Below are 19,322 nucleotides of genomic sequence, written 5' to 3' on the forward strand. Positions count from 1 at the left end.
TTAAGGCTTTGTTGTTGTTGTTGTTGTTGTAATAATACTATGGAATTCCTAAATGATAATGTACTTTTACATTATATACCAAACAAGGGGAAGAAGTTGTTCCATTGAGTATGTTTAATTCAACTCAATCAAGAATTTCCCTATCAACATATCTTTTGATATTCCAAATAATTATACGAGTCAAGATAATAAGTATTTTGTTATAACTTATTAGAAATCAGAAGGAAATATTTTATTAATTAAATAATATATTAGAATAAATTTTGCTGGCCAAAGAACCTTAAGAGATTCTATTAACTTTCTTGAAATGGTTATAGTACCATAAGATCAATAGCAGGATGCAGGGAAGTTTATTTAGGAACCTTTAATTCTATTATAAAATAAAAGACCTAGAGAACATAAAGGGGCTCACTCAAATGGGGGTATTTTTGCATTATATTAAGCTAAATTTTATAAACCATAAATTCTAAACTTCAAAATTTCACAAACAATAGGATTTGCATTACATGTCGTGGGCTTTGACAGCTGCAGTAATAGATTGACTGTATTTAAATCAATCGACTCTGAAGGAACATGGGGATCAATGGAAGGAAGATAGGATTCTATATCCTATAGATTTCCCCTATAAGAAATAGATGTCCAAAAGGGTTTATTATAATTGAGGTTCTAGATTTCCCAACGAGCAAGCTCCTAAGATTAATTACATCCCGGCCATATTCGAGAATACTCTCCATTAAGGAATTAATTTATGTGTTCATGGGATGATTAAAACTTTGATAGATTCGATCATGTGAAGTGAAGACCAAAATGGATCCTATAGGGTTCTATAGAGGATGAAAATTTATGAAGTGAGAGGAATGAAAAGCGGATAGGCTCAAAGACACTAAAGCAAATCAAAGGGGAGGAGTTATGATGTCTCTAATCAAAACATCATGATTCCATCATTCCGGGTTGTGAGGGTGACTAGAGGATCCTTGTTAGCAAACATGGTTTACCATCCAAGGAGACCTTTCAAACAAAAGTGTGTAGACTTAGACTTAGGCTGATAAACAGGACTTATAAATGGAAGTTCATGCACATTTAGCCATTTAAAAATTTCGAAGAGTTGTCATCACACTTGCACTCATCATAGGTCTCCGCACCTTGATGACAAACATGAATTGGAAAGCAGATTCGAGCATGATGACGAACCCAAGTGACGACAAGCCACCCAACTCACTATCATATGCAAATATGCAAAGAAAACACGGATCATACTCGATCAACATCTACTAAGTTGATGACGATTAAGATTGAGATTACGATTAATGTGACATTTACCTACAAGACCCATGGATGGGCCCAAGACCGATTGAAAACTAAAATAAGGTCAACACACATATTACAACAAATGTTAAAATGGTATCACAAATTGTAAAGACCTAACACATGTTTTTTTGTAAGATGAAATTTATATCTCACGTTGAAAAGAACAGAAGTGAATTCATTTGTCCTATTAGCTAAGCAGTAAATGTTAAAAGAGGATTAATGTTGATGAAAATTACCAGTTCTAATTGCTTCAGCTTTTGGAGAGCAGCATTAGCATCCGACTCAGAGGACTTCTCCATGCTTATCATCTAATGTCAGTAAGAAAGCTAGCATGAATAAGCAATAAAATTATATCCCCTTGTGATATGCATTATTACCACATGGAGTTACAGGAGTATGTAAAATACTCGGTTTAGTACTCACCAATGTAAAATACAAAATTTATTACTCACCGCATTAAAATCTTTCCGTGCTTCCTCAAAGTCTCCGTGTAACATGTAAGCCATGCCTCGGCGATAGATAGCCTTGGCATGCACAGGGTTACCATCCAGTACCTCTCAGCATCAAATGGGCAAGAAAAATGATAAATAGATTATAACTCCAGTGGAAGAAAGAATACCCAAAAGAAAATTAGCAGAGCTACAAAAAGAAAAGTTATCAACTCTACTTTGGCTAAATTTGGTCAGCTCACTCTCGCAAGCAAAAAAGAACATTTGTAATCCATCCGGATACTAAACCAACACCTCTTCATTCTAAATATCTTCATTCAAATGGTAAATGCTACTATTTTAAATTGGCTCAACAAACCGTGAGATTTGTTATTCACAGACATCTAATTTGCATTGTTTTTTTCTTTTTCCCGTGAGAATTGGGCCTTTGCCGTTATACCTGACATCATATTATAAATGCTATTATTTTAAGTGATTTACCTTATTGCACGTCTCGATTGATTTTCTGTATTCACCCATTTTCTGGTAGCAAGCTGCAACATTAAGATGCAATGCGTTCTGCAAACACCATTAACGTAAAATAAACATAAAAAAATGTTCAAACACAACAAAAATCAACAATAAATTTGCTCAACAAAACATATACACATACCCAAAGAGAAATGAAAAATGTTTGAAGCAAACACAAATCCCCGCAAATAAGCACACAGATATGATGCTTAAAAGGTTTGTTGGGCATTGTAGCATACAAATGAATTGAAAAAACTAGAAAGGATAATGGTTTAAGCATAAATGACTCTGTCTTCTTTTAAATGGACAGTACTACAACCAAATATGGGGTAGAGATTGCATGTGTACTACACAAAATCAACTTACTCGTGAATTTAAGAAGATTTTCCCTTCCTCATCATCTTGGGGATTAACATGATTGTACTCTCGAAGAACCTAATAGAAACAAATCAAATGAAGTTAAATTCATTTAGATGCATCGATAAAATTGACAATAAAAGCAAACAGACCATATAAATAAGAAAATTGCGAAAGCATTAAATTGCAATTATGCATTATGTATGCTTAACATAATAATCAGCGCGCCAGCACTCTCGAATGTTTTCCAACAAATATGTTGATGGCAGTCCATGAGGACTATTTCAACCCTCTTAAAAAAGTTTGTGGACTAATTTAAACTTTTATAAACTTCGACACAAAAAAGACCCCATCTAAACAATAAGGGGACTATTTTCACACTTCACTCATTGACAAACTCTAAAAACTTATTAAAGCAATAACAAATCTAGCAAAAGAGTTTCTTCTCAATGAACATGTTAAACTACAGCTTTATGATTTTTAAAACTGTTAAAATGAGGATTTAGTTATTCATGAAGGAAATTTATGAAACTAATATTAGAATTCTTAAGTCTAGTTTAAGAAAGTCTTCATTACTTTACTTTTTTTCAAAGGAAAGAATTAGAATTAACAGAAAGCAACATATGCATCCATATAGAAGATTTCCCTCATGATTTGGCAACACCTACTACAGTTCTCAAAGGCCAGTCCAATTTTAATTTGCATGTGTTCTAAAATATAAACATATGAAGCTCAAGTTATAATCATTTACAACATTATAATTGAAGACAGAAAAGCTGAGAAACTAATGATGTTGACAGCGTAGCTAAAAAGAAAATGGTAAAACTTTTAATAGTTAATGCCTTCTCATATTTCGCTTTGGCGAGTTCATATTTTCCTTCTTTAAATAGCCTGTTCCCCTGAAAAACAAAAGAGAGATCAAGCACTTAAATAACTTCTACCAGAAAATATTATTTAAATGCAAAGCTCAAAATGAAAAAAAAAAAAAAAAAACTTTAAATCATACTGTGCTCTTTATTTTCTCTACTTCATCCATTATATTCTGAAAGTTTAATCCAGTCCAATCCTGCAATTAAATACACTTCATGTATAAGAAATGAATATATTGATTTCCAAAACTAAGTAAAACTATTGATGATAACACTGACATTGCCAGGTCCCAAGCCTCAGATGTGAAAAGTGGAGGGTTGCGTTAGGTATCCGACAATCAATATAAAATTTGTTGAAAGAAGCATGATATGAATCATTTAAATCCTTGTGTAAATGCTAGGATGTCCCCTAGAAGCGATGCACTGCATGACCTAGATACAGTGAAAAGTGTGCAAGGGTTGCTGTATTGGCGTCTGGATGTAGTGTCAAATATAAAAGGGTTTCACATTACAGACTGATGCGGGTAAAAAAGTTAGTCCATGAAATTGAAATTCAAATAGGATCTTGAAATATATATACTCTCTCCGACAAAGTAATGAAATTAGTTGATATCATGGTTCATAGAAAAATAAATATCTTATGTATTCAAGAGTCTAAATGAGTTGGAGAAAAACAAAGAAGATTAATAGCTTATGTTTTAAACATTGGTATTTAGGTAGGAGTTACACTAGAAATGGTGGTGCAAATACAAATAAGAGCTTGAAAGATAATATTGTAAAAATTAAAATAATTGGAGATAGAATTATAGTAATAAAGATTGTTGTTGATACTAAGATTTTTACTATCATAAAAGCTTCTGCTCCTCAAGTAGGTTTAGATATAAGCTCAAAAGAATAATTTTGGAATGTCATAGAATAATTAATACAAATGATAACTCTTGAAGAAGAAATTTTTATTGGAGGTGATTTAAATGGACATGTTGGTAGAGAAGTAGAAGATTTTAGAAAAAATCATGATGAGTACAATTTCTGAGTGATTAATGAAGAAGGTAAAACCATATTTGATTTTGTTTTAGCGTATTATTTCCTTATTGATAATGTTTTATTTAAGGAAAGAGATGAGCATATTATTACTTATAAAAATTGATCTATTAAAATACAAATTAATTATTTACTAATGACAAAAAAATATTGTCGAGAAAGTAAATATTGTAAAGTCATTCCAAGTGAAAATTTAAGTACATAGCATTAATTATTAGTTTTGGATTTTAAGATGAAGAATTGTAAAATAAAGAATACAGGAAAAAATTGTCATAGAATTAGATTAGGGCATCTAACAGATAAGTAAAATTACTTTTATGAGTAAATTTCAAGATTTCAAGATTTCAAGATTTGGAATGTTCACGAAGAAGCGAAGTTTACGTGAGATAAAGGAAAAAGTACTATTAAACAAGTTGCAAACGATGTACTTGGAGAATCAAAAAAAAAGATTTTTATAAATAAAAATAGTTGGTGATACCATAATAATATACATGTAAAGATAAAATATAAGAACTTGTGTTATAAAAATTGGTTTAAATATAAAAGCTTAGAGAACTAAGAAAAATATGTGGTGGGTCATATGAAGTCTAAGAAAATAATTTGTGATGGTAAAAATTCCACTTTTAGTAATCCTTGTCATATATTAGATACTAAAGAGGGTTAAAAATATATTTATAAACTAGTCAAACAAAGAGGAAAGAAAAGTAAATATTTAAACAAGTAAAGCGTATTAAAGATGAAAATCAAAAAGTGTTTTTCTTTGAGAAAGATATTCAACATATGTTTGTGAGCTAATTTTGATAAAATTTTCAATGAAGTTTATGAAAATATGAAAGACTTTACTGATCTTAATATTGCTATTAATAAAGAGTTTTATTTTTACCGTCGCATTAGTAAAAATAAAGTTGAGGAGGCTTTAAAGAAAATAAAGACTTGAAAATCAGTATGACGTGATGATAACCCAATCAAAGTATGGAATATTTAGGAAATTCGGGAGTTTCTTGGCTTACTAAACTCTTTAACATTATTTTAAAAACTAAAAAGATGTCTGAGTAAAGAAAGAGTATTTTTCGTTCTCATTTTCTAGATAAAAGGGGACGAATAAGAGTGTGCAAAATATAGAAGAATTAAGTTGATGTCTCATACTTTAAAATTATGGGAGAGGATAATTGACCATAGATTAAGACGTGATACAAATATTTCTCATAATCAGTTTGGATTTATGTTGGGTAAGTCTCCTATGGAAGCTATACATTTATTGAGAGGTTTGATGGAGAAATACAGCGAGAATAAAGAGGGTCTACATATGAGTTTTGTTGATTTTGAAAAAACTTACAATAAAGTTCCAAGAGAATTCCTTTGGCGAGTCCTTTGGAGAGTCCTAGAGAAGTCTTTTGGAGAGGCCTAAAATCATGAAATATAACACCCAAAATGGAAACAATACACAAATAGAAATTTTTTCCATGAATGGAAAAACCAAACTTTTGGCTCTCTAAAACAAACTGCGGTAATTATAACAAAAACAATAGGGCTAAAAAACTGATGAAATTATTAACAGTTCTCTGAGTTACTTTTTCAAACTGATGCTTTCATGGATTGGCTAGTTACTATCAAAAACCCTTTAGTCATATGACAGTAAATCAAATTTAAGAAGCAAAAAAAATTTCCCACAGATAAAATACAATTTTAGTGAGAATGAAGAGAGTCATGGCGCTGCAAAAACAAATGTCCATTTACCTTTGGCATTTCAAAACCAAGAAGCTCAATTTCCCATTGAACATGTGCACCTTCAGGAACATTAGCAGGCCTGTTCATGAAAAACACCCTTAATATCGTATTTAACAGCAACATCACATATTTACTTCATAAAAACACCTTTTGAATCTGTCATATGCGTAGTCTGGGGGGCATGTGATGATAGATATCTCTCCTGGAAGCATTAGACGAACAGACATTTCAAATCCTTCTGGAACCTGCACCAAATTAGATGAAGCATATTATTGACTTAACAATCCACAATTAAACATTCTGGACAGAAATGGCCTAATAAAAATTTCAAAATCAAACTATTTTAGAAGAGCAAAAGTAAAAATCACATCATTCATTGACTTCTTTAATCTTTCAAGAACTTTAAGTCAAAATTGTTAATCATTTCAATGTCAGACAAAAATCTCAAAAACAAATGGGAACTTGATTTTTTATTCGGTTTTTACATAGATATTAATCTAGAACATTGCGTTTAAACAAATTAGTTTACACCACAGAACCTAGAGAATGTGCATATCTTTTATTACAAGTTGCACTGACATCACAAACATAGATTCCCCATATGCATGCTTTCATTTTTATTAAAATTTATGTAATATATCCAACAAACAATGATGAAGACACTGATCGCCATGCATCAATTTTAAAATCTATATAGTAGATTTCTACTTCCAATTTCAAAATAAACTTCTTCTGAAGTCAAAACAGATTAATTAAGCTAAAGATGACAATATCAAAAGATTTACAACAGTAAATATAACCCTTCATAAATTAAAAGTAGGAATGCTTAGTTACTACGTAAAAAGGAACTTCTGTTGACATGTTCACAAAAATTTTCATTTTATGGAAACAATCGGCCAGTGGGACCACATGTATTTGACCATTATTTTATAGGTATAAATGCTTAATAAACTTCATGCTCCTTAGCCACCTCTTTATAAAATTATTCCAAAGTCCGTTATCTTAAAGGAGATTCAGAATTCCTTGGTCATTGTTACATTATAAAATAAGTCAAAATTGAAACACTTACAAGTCCTTCTCCAGAACAGAACTCCAACGGCTCACCATTGTTATCAACCCTTGTGTCATAGAATACAAACCTCTCCTCATCAAGTAGCATCCCCTTGTAATGCACCCTCAACAAACTATCTTGAAGTGGGCAGTCCATAGGGAACTCACCTAGTAGTTGACAAGAAAAAAAAGAAATAGTGGTACTTTTTTATGTAATGTGAAAGATTTGGATGGTATAAAGGTAAAACAGCAAAGTTTAAGTGTTAGATATGTAAATAAATAAGAATTGAGTGGTATGCATATAAAAGCCTCTTAATATAATAGCTGACAATGCTATATAGCTTACCTGACACTAATATAATAATTTTAGCCGAGTAATTTAACTGACAACAAGTCGGTTAGTTGCATCATCATCGTTGGCTTACATAACTTTGTTTGTGATCATATTTATGAAAATTCTTAAATCAGGTGCTAACTGCATTGGGTGCAAATTGTTATGAAGAATACTAAATATAAAGTTTGTATGTTAGGTAGCTTGCATATCAGGATGCTTTAATATTAGGTAAAGTAATTATAGGAGATTTAATTCAGATCATTTCTATAATAGGTATAGTCCTAATCTAGAGAGAGGACTATCTATAAAGTTGCAACATACGATTTCAATGAGGAATAAGAAGTGAGTTTCTAGCCGTCACATGGTATCAGAGTTCAAGTCAAAGTGTTTGTTTGTTCTCTAGTATGCATCTTGCGACATTTTCATCACCTTCCGGCTTCCTCGATCACATTATTTTTTTCCTGAGAAGAGATCGTCAATGCCCTACGACATCATCGTCGACGCTTCGCCTGCTTCGGTCAACATCTTCGCCTAGTTAGGTCGATGCCTTCACCGACTTTGGCGCGGCATTGTCTGCTTCTACGATGAGCTCACTGCTTACTGCGAGTCTTTGACAGCTTCCTCTGCTTCGCCCTCCTTTGATTGCTTCCCTCAAGTCTTCTTTAGACTGCTTCCTATGCGTGTTCAACACCGGTTCAAACTGTGTCATCTACTTCTGCGACAACTTTGAATGCTTCAATCTACTTAATCCGCCTATGAGTGTCATTGGGTGCTGCTCATTGGGGTCAATTTGTTTCCCTTCAATAGTGGGTCCGAAGTTATTTATCTTTGAGTACTTTGAAAGTTCATTCTTTAGTACTTAATGGCATTGATTATGGCTAGCGAACACAAAAATCTTGTGACAGGTTTGGTTTCATTAATAGTTAAGATTACAGAAAAAAAAATTAAATGACTTAATAAATTCTACTAGAATAAAACTATGAGACTCTATTTAAGGAGTATTTTTCAAAGAAATTCACCTCATTTATAATCCTTCAGCTAAGACTATGTTGAATTATTCTAAATAGATGAGTGGATGCTCAACTTTTGATACAAATACAAAATTCTATCGAACCTAATCAAGCCGGTCATATTACTCATCGTGACAATGAGATGGAATGGAAGAATTGACGCAGGAGTTTTCAAGGAGAAATTATTTCTCAAATATTTGATACATGTAAAGAATTCTATCGTGTTAAACAACGGGATCAGTCATTTAGCACATATCACATGTACTATAAATGTGTGTATTAAAAATTGAATGCACTACTGCCCTTTAATACCGATGAAAAAATTCAACAAGCTCAAAGAGAACAGATGATTATCATTATTTTTCTAGCTGACCTCAATTCTCAGTAAGGTGTTAAATCGTAAATCTTATCTAACCATGGATGTACAACCCATAATAGAGAACTACGTATGATCCCAAGTTCTCAGGCCTCATCCATACCAAAACCTAGTACTTTCCTTTGTCAGAAAAATATAGATATCAGTAAACCTATGTGTTGGGCAGTTACAGAAGTGGAACTCCGAATTCTAAAAAATTAAGGGTCGAACGTAGTGAGCTATTACTATCATGAACCTTGTCAATCGAAAACATACATGTCAGAAGTTGCTAAAAAAACCAAAAGGGTTCTAAATCACAGTCAACTACCGTGGTCACAACAAATGAAGCCTCTCTAAGTCCAACTCACTCGATCTCTACAAATAAATATGCCAAGTTCATTAAATTTAATGAAACCACTAAGAAATCACCATTTATCATTACTCATACTGACTTAGGTAACAATGATAATTGTCTTCTTTCATCAACCACAAAATGGAACATTGATTTTGGTATTATAGATCACATGACAGGTAATCCACTCTTTTCTACCTTTCATAAAAACCTCTCTTTCGTCACTTTATCAGATAGACCAACCTCTAATCTTCTCAGTTCTGGCACCATCAATATCAAACCCACATTGCCTTTAACATTTTTTTCTCAGTTTACCTCATTTTGCTTTTAATCTTTTCTCTGTTAGCAAAATCACATGTTCTCTTAATTGTTGTATCTTATTCTTTACCACTCGTTGTATATTTCAAGATCATATGATGAAGAAGATTATTGGTAAAGATTAAGAATCAGGGGGTCAAAACATTTTTGAGGTACTGTAACCTGTAGCCTATTCCAACACCTTAGTCACTTTTGAGATCAATTGTTGAGTAGGACATCACTTTCTATCAATGTTGAAAAAAATTATACCCTCAATTTCAGTAGTTAACATCTTTAAATTGTGAGTTGTGTCAATTTCTTAAAAATAAATGTTTGCCTTTTATTCCCAGATTTAATCAAAAAGTCATTCATAATTTTGAGTTGGCTCATTCTGACGTGTGGAGACCTTGTCCAATTTTTTCTAATGGATTTAAACATTTTGTCAATTTTGTAGATGATTTCTCTCGTATGACTTTACTTTACTTATGAAATCTCGTCCAGAAATACTGTCATATTTTATTGGTAGGTGTTGTAGGAGTGGTACCGAGTCAAGTGGAGTGAGGGGGATGCGCTTATTCACAATCTCAAATAAGGTGTGCCCCGTGGTCTGACTCATAGATCTATTATAAGAAAATTTGACTTGGGCCAAAATTAGATCCTAGTGTTTAATATTTTTTCACACAAAGCACCTTAGAAGAATCCCCAGGCTCATTTTCACCACCTTCGTCTGGCCGTCAGCCTATGGGTGGGTTGTTGAACTAAATTGAAGCTTAGTGCCAAGCATTCCCCATGGAGTCCTCCAGAAGTGACTTAGAAACTCAACATCTTTGTCAAAAGTGATAGTCTTGGGTATCCCGTGTAGACTCGTGACCTCTCAAAAGTACAAATCAGTTACATTTGATGCATCCATCATTCGGCGGTTGAGTAAAAAATGTCACATATTCGAGAATCTATATACACCAAAACGATCACATAATCTTTGATTAGATGCGTTCTCGAAACACCTACAACAAAATGCATGTTAACATTCAAGCGCTAGGCCTCATATACCAGTAATGCAGTGTATAGTGCTGCATCCTGCCCTTTGGATTTAGCCACAACAAAGATCATGCATTACCTGACGTGTCGGTCCACATCTCTCATCCATCAAGGTCATAAAAAGTGTTCCCCCATGAGTGCGAGAGTCGTATTCCAGCCAAAGTGTCAATCAAGTCATCCAACATGACTTTCTGAATAATGGACAACTTCGAACTGTCAGTCATATGTGGATAGTACATTGTAATTTTCTTCAATACAATCCCAGGTCCCTCCACAAATGACCCAAGAATACCTCGTCTCAATCGAACACCATCTATTCTAAAAACCCTTGAAAAATCCCACATATAAAAATAGCGACTACATAAATAGTGTAGGGATAACATAGAGGTATAAAGTGGTTGTAATTACTCAACTGGTCACGACCATTATAACGACTATAAATCCTTCTGACCAAGGTAAGCCTTACATGAAATTCATCTTCACCTTCAGCCATACCTTCTCCAATGATGCTAGAGGTCGTAGCAACCCACAAGCACTAACGTCATGTATTTCTATCATTGGTACACATCAAACCTTGGACTATATCCTCCACATCATTTCTCATATCCAACAAATACAATTTTACCACCATCCTACAGTGTGTTTTGAGCATGTCAAATGTCCACAATAGCATTGTCGTGCAACTCCTATCATAACTTAGATATATGTCTTGAAATTTAGGGTAATAAATAACATCCTCAATAAAGTAAACGTTGGTCATTCATTGAATAACTCGGGTAGTTGTTCTCACCATTCAAAAAAGCCTATCGAATCTTGCCCAATTCTTCTTCAACCTCACTCTCTTGCCTTAGGACTTCCCAATCTAAGTTTAAAAGAAATGATAATGTCAAAAATTGAGGTTCCTCCATGAATTGTGATAAGGCATCATCGCCTTATTATTTAATTATGGGCAGCAATGTCTCAAATTCATACCCTAAAAGCTTAGATAGACACATATGATGTTCCTTAGCCACCATATGTTATTTTAACAAAAATCTAAAGTTGTGTTGATCCGTGTGTACAGTAAAATGCAGTCCCCAACAAATAAGGTCGTTATTTCTAAATAGCAAGCACAATCGCCATAAGCTCCTGCTCATAAACTAATTTGAATCTAACTCTCGCAGTCAACACTTGACTTCAATAAACGACGAGTCGTTGACATTGTAAGAGGAGTGTACCTAAACCATAGCATTAAGCATCCTTTTTTACAATAAATGATTGATTGAAGTCCAGTAATGCTAGCACTGGTACACTCGTCATAGCCTTCTATAAGTTTTCAAAAGTCTAGGTCATCGTTTCCTCCCACTAAAAGTTATCACTCTACAATTGCTCTGTCAACGACAACGAAATTGAGTTATAACCCTTCACGGACTTCCGATAGAACCCTATAAGGTCATTAATGTGGTCTTCCAAAGAGCGATGGTACACTTGGATATCATCAAAGAGCACCAAAACAAACTTCCTGAGAAAATGTTCAAATACCTTATTCATTAATGATTTAAATGTAATTCGTGAGCTCGAATGGCACAACCAGAAATTTATAGTGACCCTCATGAGTTCGAAAAGTTGTTTTGTGCACATCTAATAGTGTCATCCAAATTTGATGGTATCTTAACTTCAAATTAATCTTAGATAAAAAGGCAACCCAAACAACTCTTTCAGTTTCCTATTAATCACCGGAATGAAAAATTTGTCAGGTATTGTTTCGTTATTCACTGTCTGACAATCCACACAAAAACACCAAGCCCAATCCTTCTTCTTAACTAGCAAGGTCAGGCTAGGGTAGGGGCTTACATAAGGTTGTATGGTCCCTGCCTCTAACATGACTTAGATAAATATCTCGATCTCGTCCTTCTATACCTAGGGGTAGTAGTATGAGTGCACACTATGAGCAAAAACCATGGGCCTCAGGGTTATCGCATGCTCATTTCCCTCTGAAGAGGAAATCTACGTCATAACTAGAAAATTTTACAAAAGGTTATAAAAGTTGTTTGACAGATGTAGAGATTTCTACGAACTATGTATTATGTGTCTCTACCATACATCCTCAATTACCCTAACCATTATCTTGAGTGTCGTCAAGATCTTGCACAAACTAGGGTCACCACAAAGCACCACCCACTTATCGCCCTCCTCAAACTCCATTGCTAAAATTTTCCAATTAATCTTAATCTCTCCTAAGGACTGCAACCATTTCATACTCAATATTACATCAGTACTCCAAAAATCCAAGAAAATTATTACATCATTACTCCCTCAATCCAAGAAAAATATACCCCACCACATGAATACTCTGCAGCGTCAAAGTCATTACAAACTCCCCTATTTTTCTCCAGATGTCCCGTCTCCATCATTACTCCAAAAATTCTTATGCCAACCATCTAAAGCCCTAATTGCTCAACTGCTTGAGTGGAGGTTAAGTTGTGGGTGGCCCCATTATCTACCAACATCACTACATCCTACTCCATCTGTACTTGATGTTTCAGTGTGGTTCGATGTAAATCCCACCAACAATTCAATGCGACCTCTGTCACATCCAGGTGAGGGTAATCCTCCTCCATCACAATGTTCTATGTTCCTTCATCTCCTGACTCCTCATCACATACTATAAGAACCAGTAAAGTCTGATCCTCGTAATGATTTCCTGGGGCAAACTTCTTATCACATCAAAAACGTAGCACCTAGGCTCGCTTCTCTAGAATCTATGTCTATGTAAGGAGTTTGAAGGACACTACCGGTCATGGCACATTATTCTTATCTCGTGGAGCCTCTCTCTAGAATCCTAAGATTTGCATTTTTGGTACCGTCATGGTTATAGCACTTCGATATGGTGTTCCAACTATGCTAATCCTTTTAGCCCATTTCAATGCATTTTTATTTTCAATTAATAGTGTTAATTTCATAGTTTCCCTCAATTCTCGCGGCCTCAACAAACGAAGTGTTGCTCTAATATCTAGCTTCAGCCCCTTCATGAAGCTAGATATTTTTCTTAGGGTTCTGCTTGCTATTGCTCTCTCCAACACTCATGATGCAACTTGATCACTCCTAGTCAAATTCCTTCGAATGGGTCGTCTCCAGGCCCTAATCGCACGCCACCATCTAGTTTATTTTGCTTCCGCTCATTCCAGCCCTCTAGATGTCAAATGTTTCCTTTCAGGTATTGCTGCTAGAATCCACTCCCAATTCATTTTACTCGATCCTACGACTAGATCATCCTAAGACAGTGATGTTGCCCCATGCATAACCCCTGATTTCACATGATTTCCAATTTTTGTCGCTCGATTCCACTCCAAACTCCTTCGCTCGATCCCGCAGCAGGTTGCAGCGGGTTTGTGTGGAACTACGCGATCTTCTTCATCATTTCTTCAAGATCGTAAATCGCCACTCCGTGGACAACTCAATAGATGAAAAATACTCTTCCATTTCGAATCTAATTTGGCTTATAACTCCCTCTAATTTCTCATCCAAAACATCAACTTTTTTTGCCATCATTACTCCCAGGTACTAGTTTGATACGAATTTGATAGGAACAAAACAAGTTTCCACAAAGATTAAAGCAAAATAAAATATCTTACTCCACCAGTACAAAAGAGCATAATCCCAAATATATAAAAGATAGACCTACAATTCGAGAGGTAGATAATTTTCTCACTAACCCTAATTTCAAGGCAAAATCACATACCCCAACCCCAATTCTATTAAGCCTTATTTATACCAAATAATAATAACAAAAAATTACTAAATTACCTTTTTAGTCTTGCACCTAAAATAAGTCATCAAATTATTTGGTGGGTCTGGCATGAGATCAGTGGGACCACTCGACTCAGTAGAGCACGAGGCAGAAGGAGTCAGTCTAAGACATGTAGTGCTTTCATAAAAAATGATAAATTCCACTATTGCTAGCTTGAGCAGTAATGACAAATTAGAGGCGTAATAATGTATGGAGTGGCTAAATATGGTGAATAAATAATTGATAATTTTGAGGAAGAATTTTAAAAAAGAAGAATTGCTAAATAAAAAGTGAAATTCCAGATAAGAATAGCCATTTTGTTTATATGCGGTAAAGGATATCATCATATCAAACATTTAAATTATAGTGGAAAAATAAAGAACAAAAACTTATTAATGCTAGCCTTTAAGGGTGATAAAGATTAATAATAAGATGTGGCGGTGAAATTATTTGATTTGCCTAATTAAAGTTATTAAGCATCTCATACGAATTTAAAGGTAAAGAAGTTCTTCGAGATAGGAACCTTTTCCATCACGTATTCTGCGCTTTATTAGACGTCCATCACCAAGCATATCACGCACCTGACATTTCAAGACGAAATATCAAATATTATGTCTACTAGAAATATACACAATGAGTACAACCACTTGAGCATGGCACCAAAAATATTTAAAAGTTACTAGAATTTCTTCCAGGCGAAAAAAAAAAAAAAAACTGTTTCACAAAATCAGCAAAGATCTCTTCATCTCAAAACTGATTATGGTAAGGCTAGAGAATAGTATTGCTTGTTCAGTTAGAAAAATGACCTAACCTGAGTAAAATGTATAAGTTCCACTTCAAACTGAACCTCTTCATGGCCTTCAGGAATTTGCATCAATGAAGATTCTGACAAATACCCATTATTCACATATATGACGGCTTTTTCTCCTTTGGTCATTGTTCCAATTCCCATCTCTACCCCTTTTGGTATCTAAATTAGGCAATCAAATATCAAATATCATATTAATAGGTAGAAACAACAATCTAAAAGAACATTTGAACTTCTCAAAGGTCAATTAAATATTGCCACATGACAGTTGTTGAAGTTGATAAAAAAACTGTAAAAAAATTATTAATGCTGTTATATATGTTAAATTACACTTAATTAATGTTAAGTTAAATTTTACTCCCGCACTAAGAGATAATAACTCCTCCCGCTCTGCTCATTCTCTCGTACCAATATACACATGAATTATGAAAACCACAATGCCTCCTCTTTCATGTCTCGCTTTCGTCTCCTTCATCCTCTTTGACTCCTCTATTCCTAGAAACGAAATCAGGTCCCCCATCACTGCTACCAGCACGAAACCTTATTCCACACACTGTTTTCTCCATTCGACTTCTTCCTCCTGCGCCACAAGGTTCATCTGCCCTAGCCACACCACAAGTTCCTTCTTCCCATCTCAAACATGTAGCACACACATCCCAACCTTCCCAACTTTGACTGCAGAGAAGCGATGACGGGATTGTTGCGTGCAAAGACCTCCAAAATTTTTATGTCTCTTGTTAACAAGATCCACGAACCCAACCTGGCGAAAACCTTCCACCTCTTTGCGATTACTACAAAACCAAAGCCAAGGATGAGATTACTTCGAACAAAAACATTCGAAACTCCCAACTCGTTTGCTTTCGTCGCTCCATGCCACAAAGATCAAAACTAAAGCTCTTGATCCCTCACTTTTCTATTAAAAACCAGCAAGAGCCAAGAACATCGATCTCTTATTTCCCTTTCACCAAACCCTGGCATCGCTATTTTATTATTTATTTTAATACATTATTTCTTATACTATAATTTTTGTAAAGTATGTTCTTTACTTCGCCGATCTCGTCGCTTCACCAAAAGCCGGCATCTCCGATTTTGCTTGCAAAGGTATAACAAAGACATGAGGTGAATTTTTCCTAAAATATCCATTCAAGAAAGATCGTTTAACTATTCAGGGGAATTAAGTTCCGTTGAGGGTAACTATCATTTGAAAAATTTTTAAAAAAAACTAGGGGTTTTAAGAACCCTTGCTAGAAAAAACGAGTACATATTTAAAAAAGTATCGTTCAAAAAAACTAAAGTACCTATTCAGAAAAATTTCCGCTTGTGATTGCCTTTTTGCAGGTATACTGATCTGTAGAATCATATAGACCGTGTATAAAAATACTTTGCTTTGCTCCCCGTTCGCAATATCTAACGACACTGACGAGCATATTTTATAGATGATTGAGTAGGCTACCACGTCGGGAGGCTGCCATAATTTTGTGATTTTGGATTGCAAGTTAACTTAAGTCTGGAATTGTTTCATTTAAAAAAAAAAATGATTCAAAATTTTTAAAACTTTAAACTTGCAAAAATATTTAAGTTTGGGCCTTTGAAAAAAAAATAAATTTTATGTTCTTAAAGTTTAAAAATAATATGAATTTGGGCCTTGAAATTTAAGCATTTAAGGTTTAAAAATAATTTATATTTTGGCTTCTAAAATTCGAATTTAGGCACTCAGCGGTTGAAAAAAAAAATCCAAATGTGGGGCTTTTAAAATTAAAATGTCGCCATCAGATCTGCAATTCAAACTTGCAAGTAGACAGAAGGCAATCTTTTGGAAAGAGTCAACAGATTTTTTTTTTTTTTTTTTGCATCACTAATTTAATGAAATTGAATACCTGCAAGTGCTAAACCAAATTTAGTGTTTAAATTCCAAATATCCAAGAATGTTGAGCGAGTTAATGTTTAACGTTCACTCACTCACTTGACTGTTCTCTCGTACCAATATATACACGTATAATAAGGTATATTTGATTAGCACAAAACATTTTGTTAGCTAAGCTTCACTTAAATTCATCCTCTTAGACAAACATAGATTCTAGATATACAATGATCCCTTGGACGAAGCAACTCATGGTTGCTGACAAGAATCTTTCAATCAGGTTAGTTTGACTACCTCTTATGACTAAGTAGATCAGAGATCGTGATGACCTGGGAGGACGAAATCATTGGATATTGATTCGGTTAGTCATCATTTTCCCCATCATTAGCTTTAACCTCAAAGTAGTAATTTTTATAATAAAACACTTAGTCTACTTCTAATATACGCTGATTATTCAGCGTTAAATAACTAGCCTTAATCACAAGTGTTTTCCTATTATCAGAATGAGTAAATAGGCATAAAGGCTTGCACTAATGGAAATCTCAAACCCCATATTAAAATATTCTCGCAAAATGAGAGCAAAATTTCTAGGTAGTATCTTATCTATTGTTTCATCTGTCTTCTAAAAATTTAATCCAGAATACCAAATACAAAATTCCCAATACAGGCAAACGTCGAATTTTCCAAGCCCTCAAGAGTATAATAGAATTTCAAATAGAAAGCACATAAATAATTTTTGCCAGCACATCAAGTCAGAATAAGATAAAAAAGGGAAGCTTAAGAAAATAAATCATAATGGAACTTAGAAAATCTATCAAATCTACCATCCAAGAAGGATCATCCACAGTACAAGTTATGGCTGATCGTACTAAACTTTCTGGTATAAGCTACCGCAGAAATTTAACAACAACGAAAATAAAAAACTGACGGAAAAATATTTTACGAACCTCTGATTTACCAAATGTAAAGTGATATGGATTGTTCATACGTGGTAGGATCATGTTGCCATCAGCTGCTTTTGCAGTTATCCTGAGAATAGAAGTACCATGATGGTCTTGATAAAAATAATTTCATCTCAGCATTAGGACATTTAACAAGCCATCAATAACTTGTCAAAGGAAGAATTAAAATAGGCATATGGTGTTCCAGTGAAGAGAAATATACCAAGCTTCTACTTCATATGGTTCTCTTGGGCATTCCCAGCCTTGCCCTTCGTCAATAATCTGGAAAAAAAAAATTAAGCGGGAGGGTCTAAATAAACAAACGGTAGAGGAAAAAATTTACATTTTCAGTAGTATTCTTGCACAAACCATCATGGTTTGGAAAGTGATGGCAAATTGTACAAATCAACATTCAAAGGTAAGAGATATAACAACAGATTGATGTCATAGTAAATGCTACAGAATGAACACTTCTACTCTACCAAAGTAGAAGTACAAGACAGCTTATCGTGCTAAGTTTTTTTATAAAGCACCGCACCATTTGCAAGAACCAAAATTTCGCATTTTTCTTGCAATAATCTCCTGTTTGGTAGAGAATTTAACACTATTATTCTCATTCACCAATTCTAAACCTAGTACTAGTAGTAATCCCGTTTTACAGACAAGGGTAAACAACAATAAGACTAAAACAACCCTAAAAAAATGATAAGCATGTCATAAAACAAAAAAAAAAAAGCAGGGCATAAGATATATATGACATGAATAATCAAGCTGTTCCATGAATAGATCCAGTAAGAGAAACGGAGGTGGCTTGTACTGATCAAAGAATTAATTCCCAATACTAGAAATAACACTTCCCAAGATTAATGGTAGATGAAGTTGGACTAGCTCATCGTCAAGTTGTAGAAGAGGGGGGGAAAGTCCATTAAGTACAAACAATTCAGAAGATTTAGCACTGGGCGGAACCAAGCAACATCCTCTTGTGATTATTAGAACTGAAATACTCAGGTGCTCCAGCATTTACTATTACAATTTTTGGAGTTTCAAGAAGAGCGGGATGGGATTTTAAAGGTTGATTACTGAAAATCCCTTAGATTTTCACTGGCAGAAGACAAATGACCAAATTTACTTTAAGTTTGAGGGATTAAGGTTCTCAACGGTCTAGGTGCCAGTGGTTAATTGCATCTCTAAGATGATATGGAGAACACAATTATTTAAGAACCTTGCACTCTGGATGTTAAATTT

At 34.1% G+C, this 19,322-nt stretch overlaps 1 protein-coding gene across 1 annotated transcript in view; it reads right to left on the minus strand.

Moving 5' to 3' along the window:
- LOC110033292 (peptidyl-prolyl cis-trans isomerase PASTICCINO1) overlaps nucleotides 1-19,322 on the minus strand; it is a 71,670-nt gene that overhangs the window by 19,252 nt on the left and 33,096 nt on the right. The window contains exons 7-19 of the mRNA XM_020737219.1: nucleotides 18,301-18,359; nucleotides 18,084-18,165; nucleotides 15,279-15,437; nucleotides 14,991-15,048; nucleotides 7,332-7,480; nucleotides 6,410-6,507; nucleotides 6,272-6,341; nucleotides 3,631-3,690; nucleotides 3,467-3,523; nucleotides 2,634-2,702; nucleotides 2,238-2,315; nucleotides 1,761-1,862; nucleotides 1,545-1,616 (exon numbers count right to left, since the gene is read on the minus strand). Coding sequence (XP_020592878.1) covers nucleotides 1,545-1,616; nucleotides 1,761-1,862; nucleotides 2,238-2,315; nucleotides 2,634-2,702; nucleotides 3,467-3,523; nucleotides 3,631-3,690; nucleotides 6,272-6,341; nucleotides 6,410-6,507; nucleotides 7,332-7,480; nucleotides 14,991-15,048; nucleotides 15,279-15,437; nucleotides 18,084-18,165; nucleotides 18,301-18,359 — 1,113 coding nt within the window. The remainder of the gene's footprint in view (nucleotides 1-1,544; nucleotides 1,617-1,760; nucleotides 1,863-2,237; nucleotides 2,316-2,633; nucleotides 2,703-3,466; nucleotides 3,524-3,630; nucleotides 3,691-6,271; nucleotides 6,342-6,409; nucleotides 6,508-7,331; nucleotides 7,481-14,990; nucleotides 15,049-15,278; nucleotides 15,438-18,083; nucleotides 18,166-18,300; nucleotides 18,360-19,322) is intronic.

The sequence above is a fragment of the Phalaenopsis equestris genome, unplaced genomic scaffold, assembly GCF_001263595.1.
Source record: "Phalaenopsis equestris unplaced genomic scaffold, ASM126359v1 Scaffold001124, whole genome shotgun sequence".
Taxonomy (NCBI): Eukaryota; Viridiplantae; Streptophyta; class Magnoliopsida; order Asparagales; family Orchidaceae; genus Phalaenopsis; species Phalaenopsis equestris.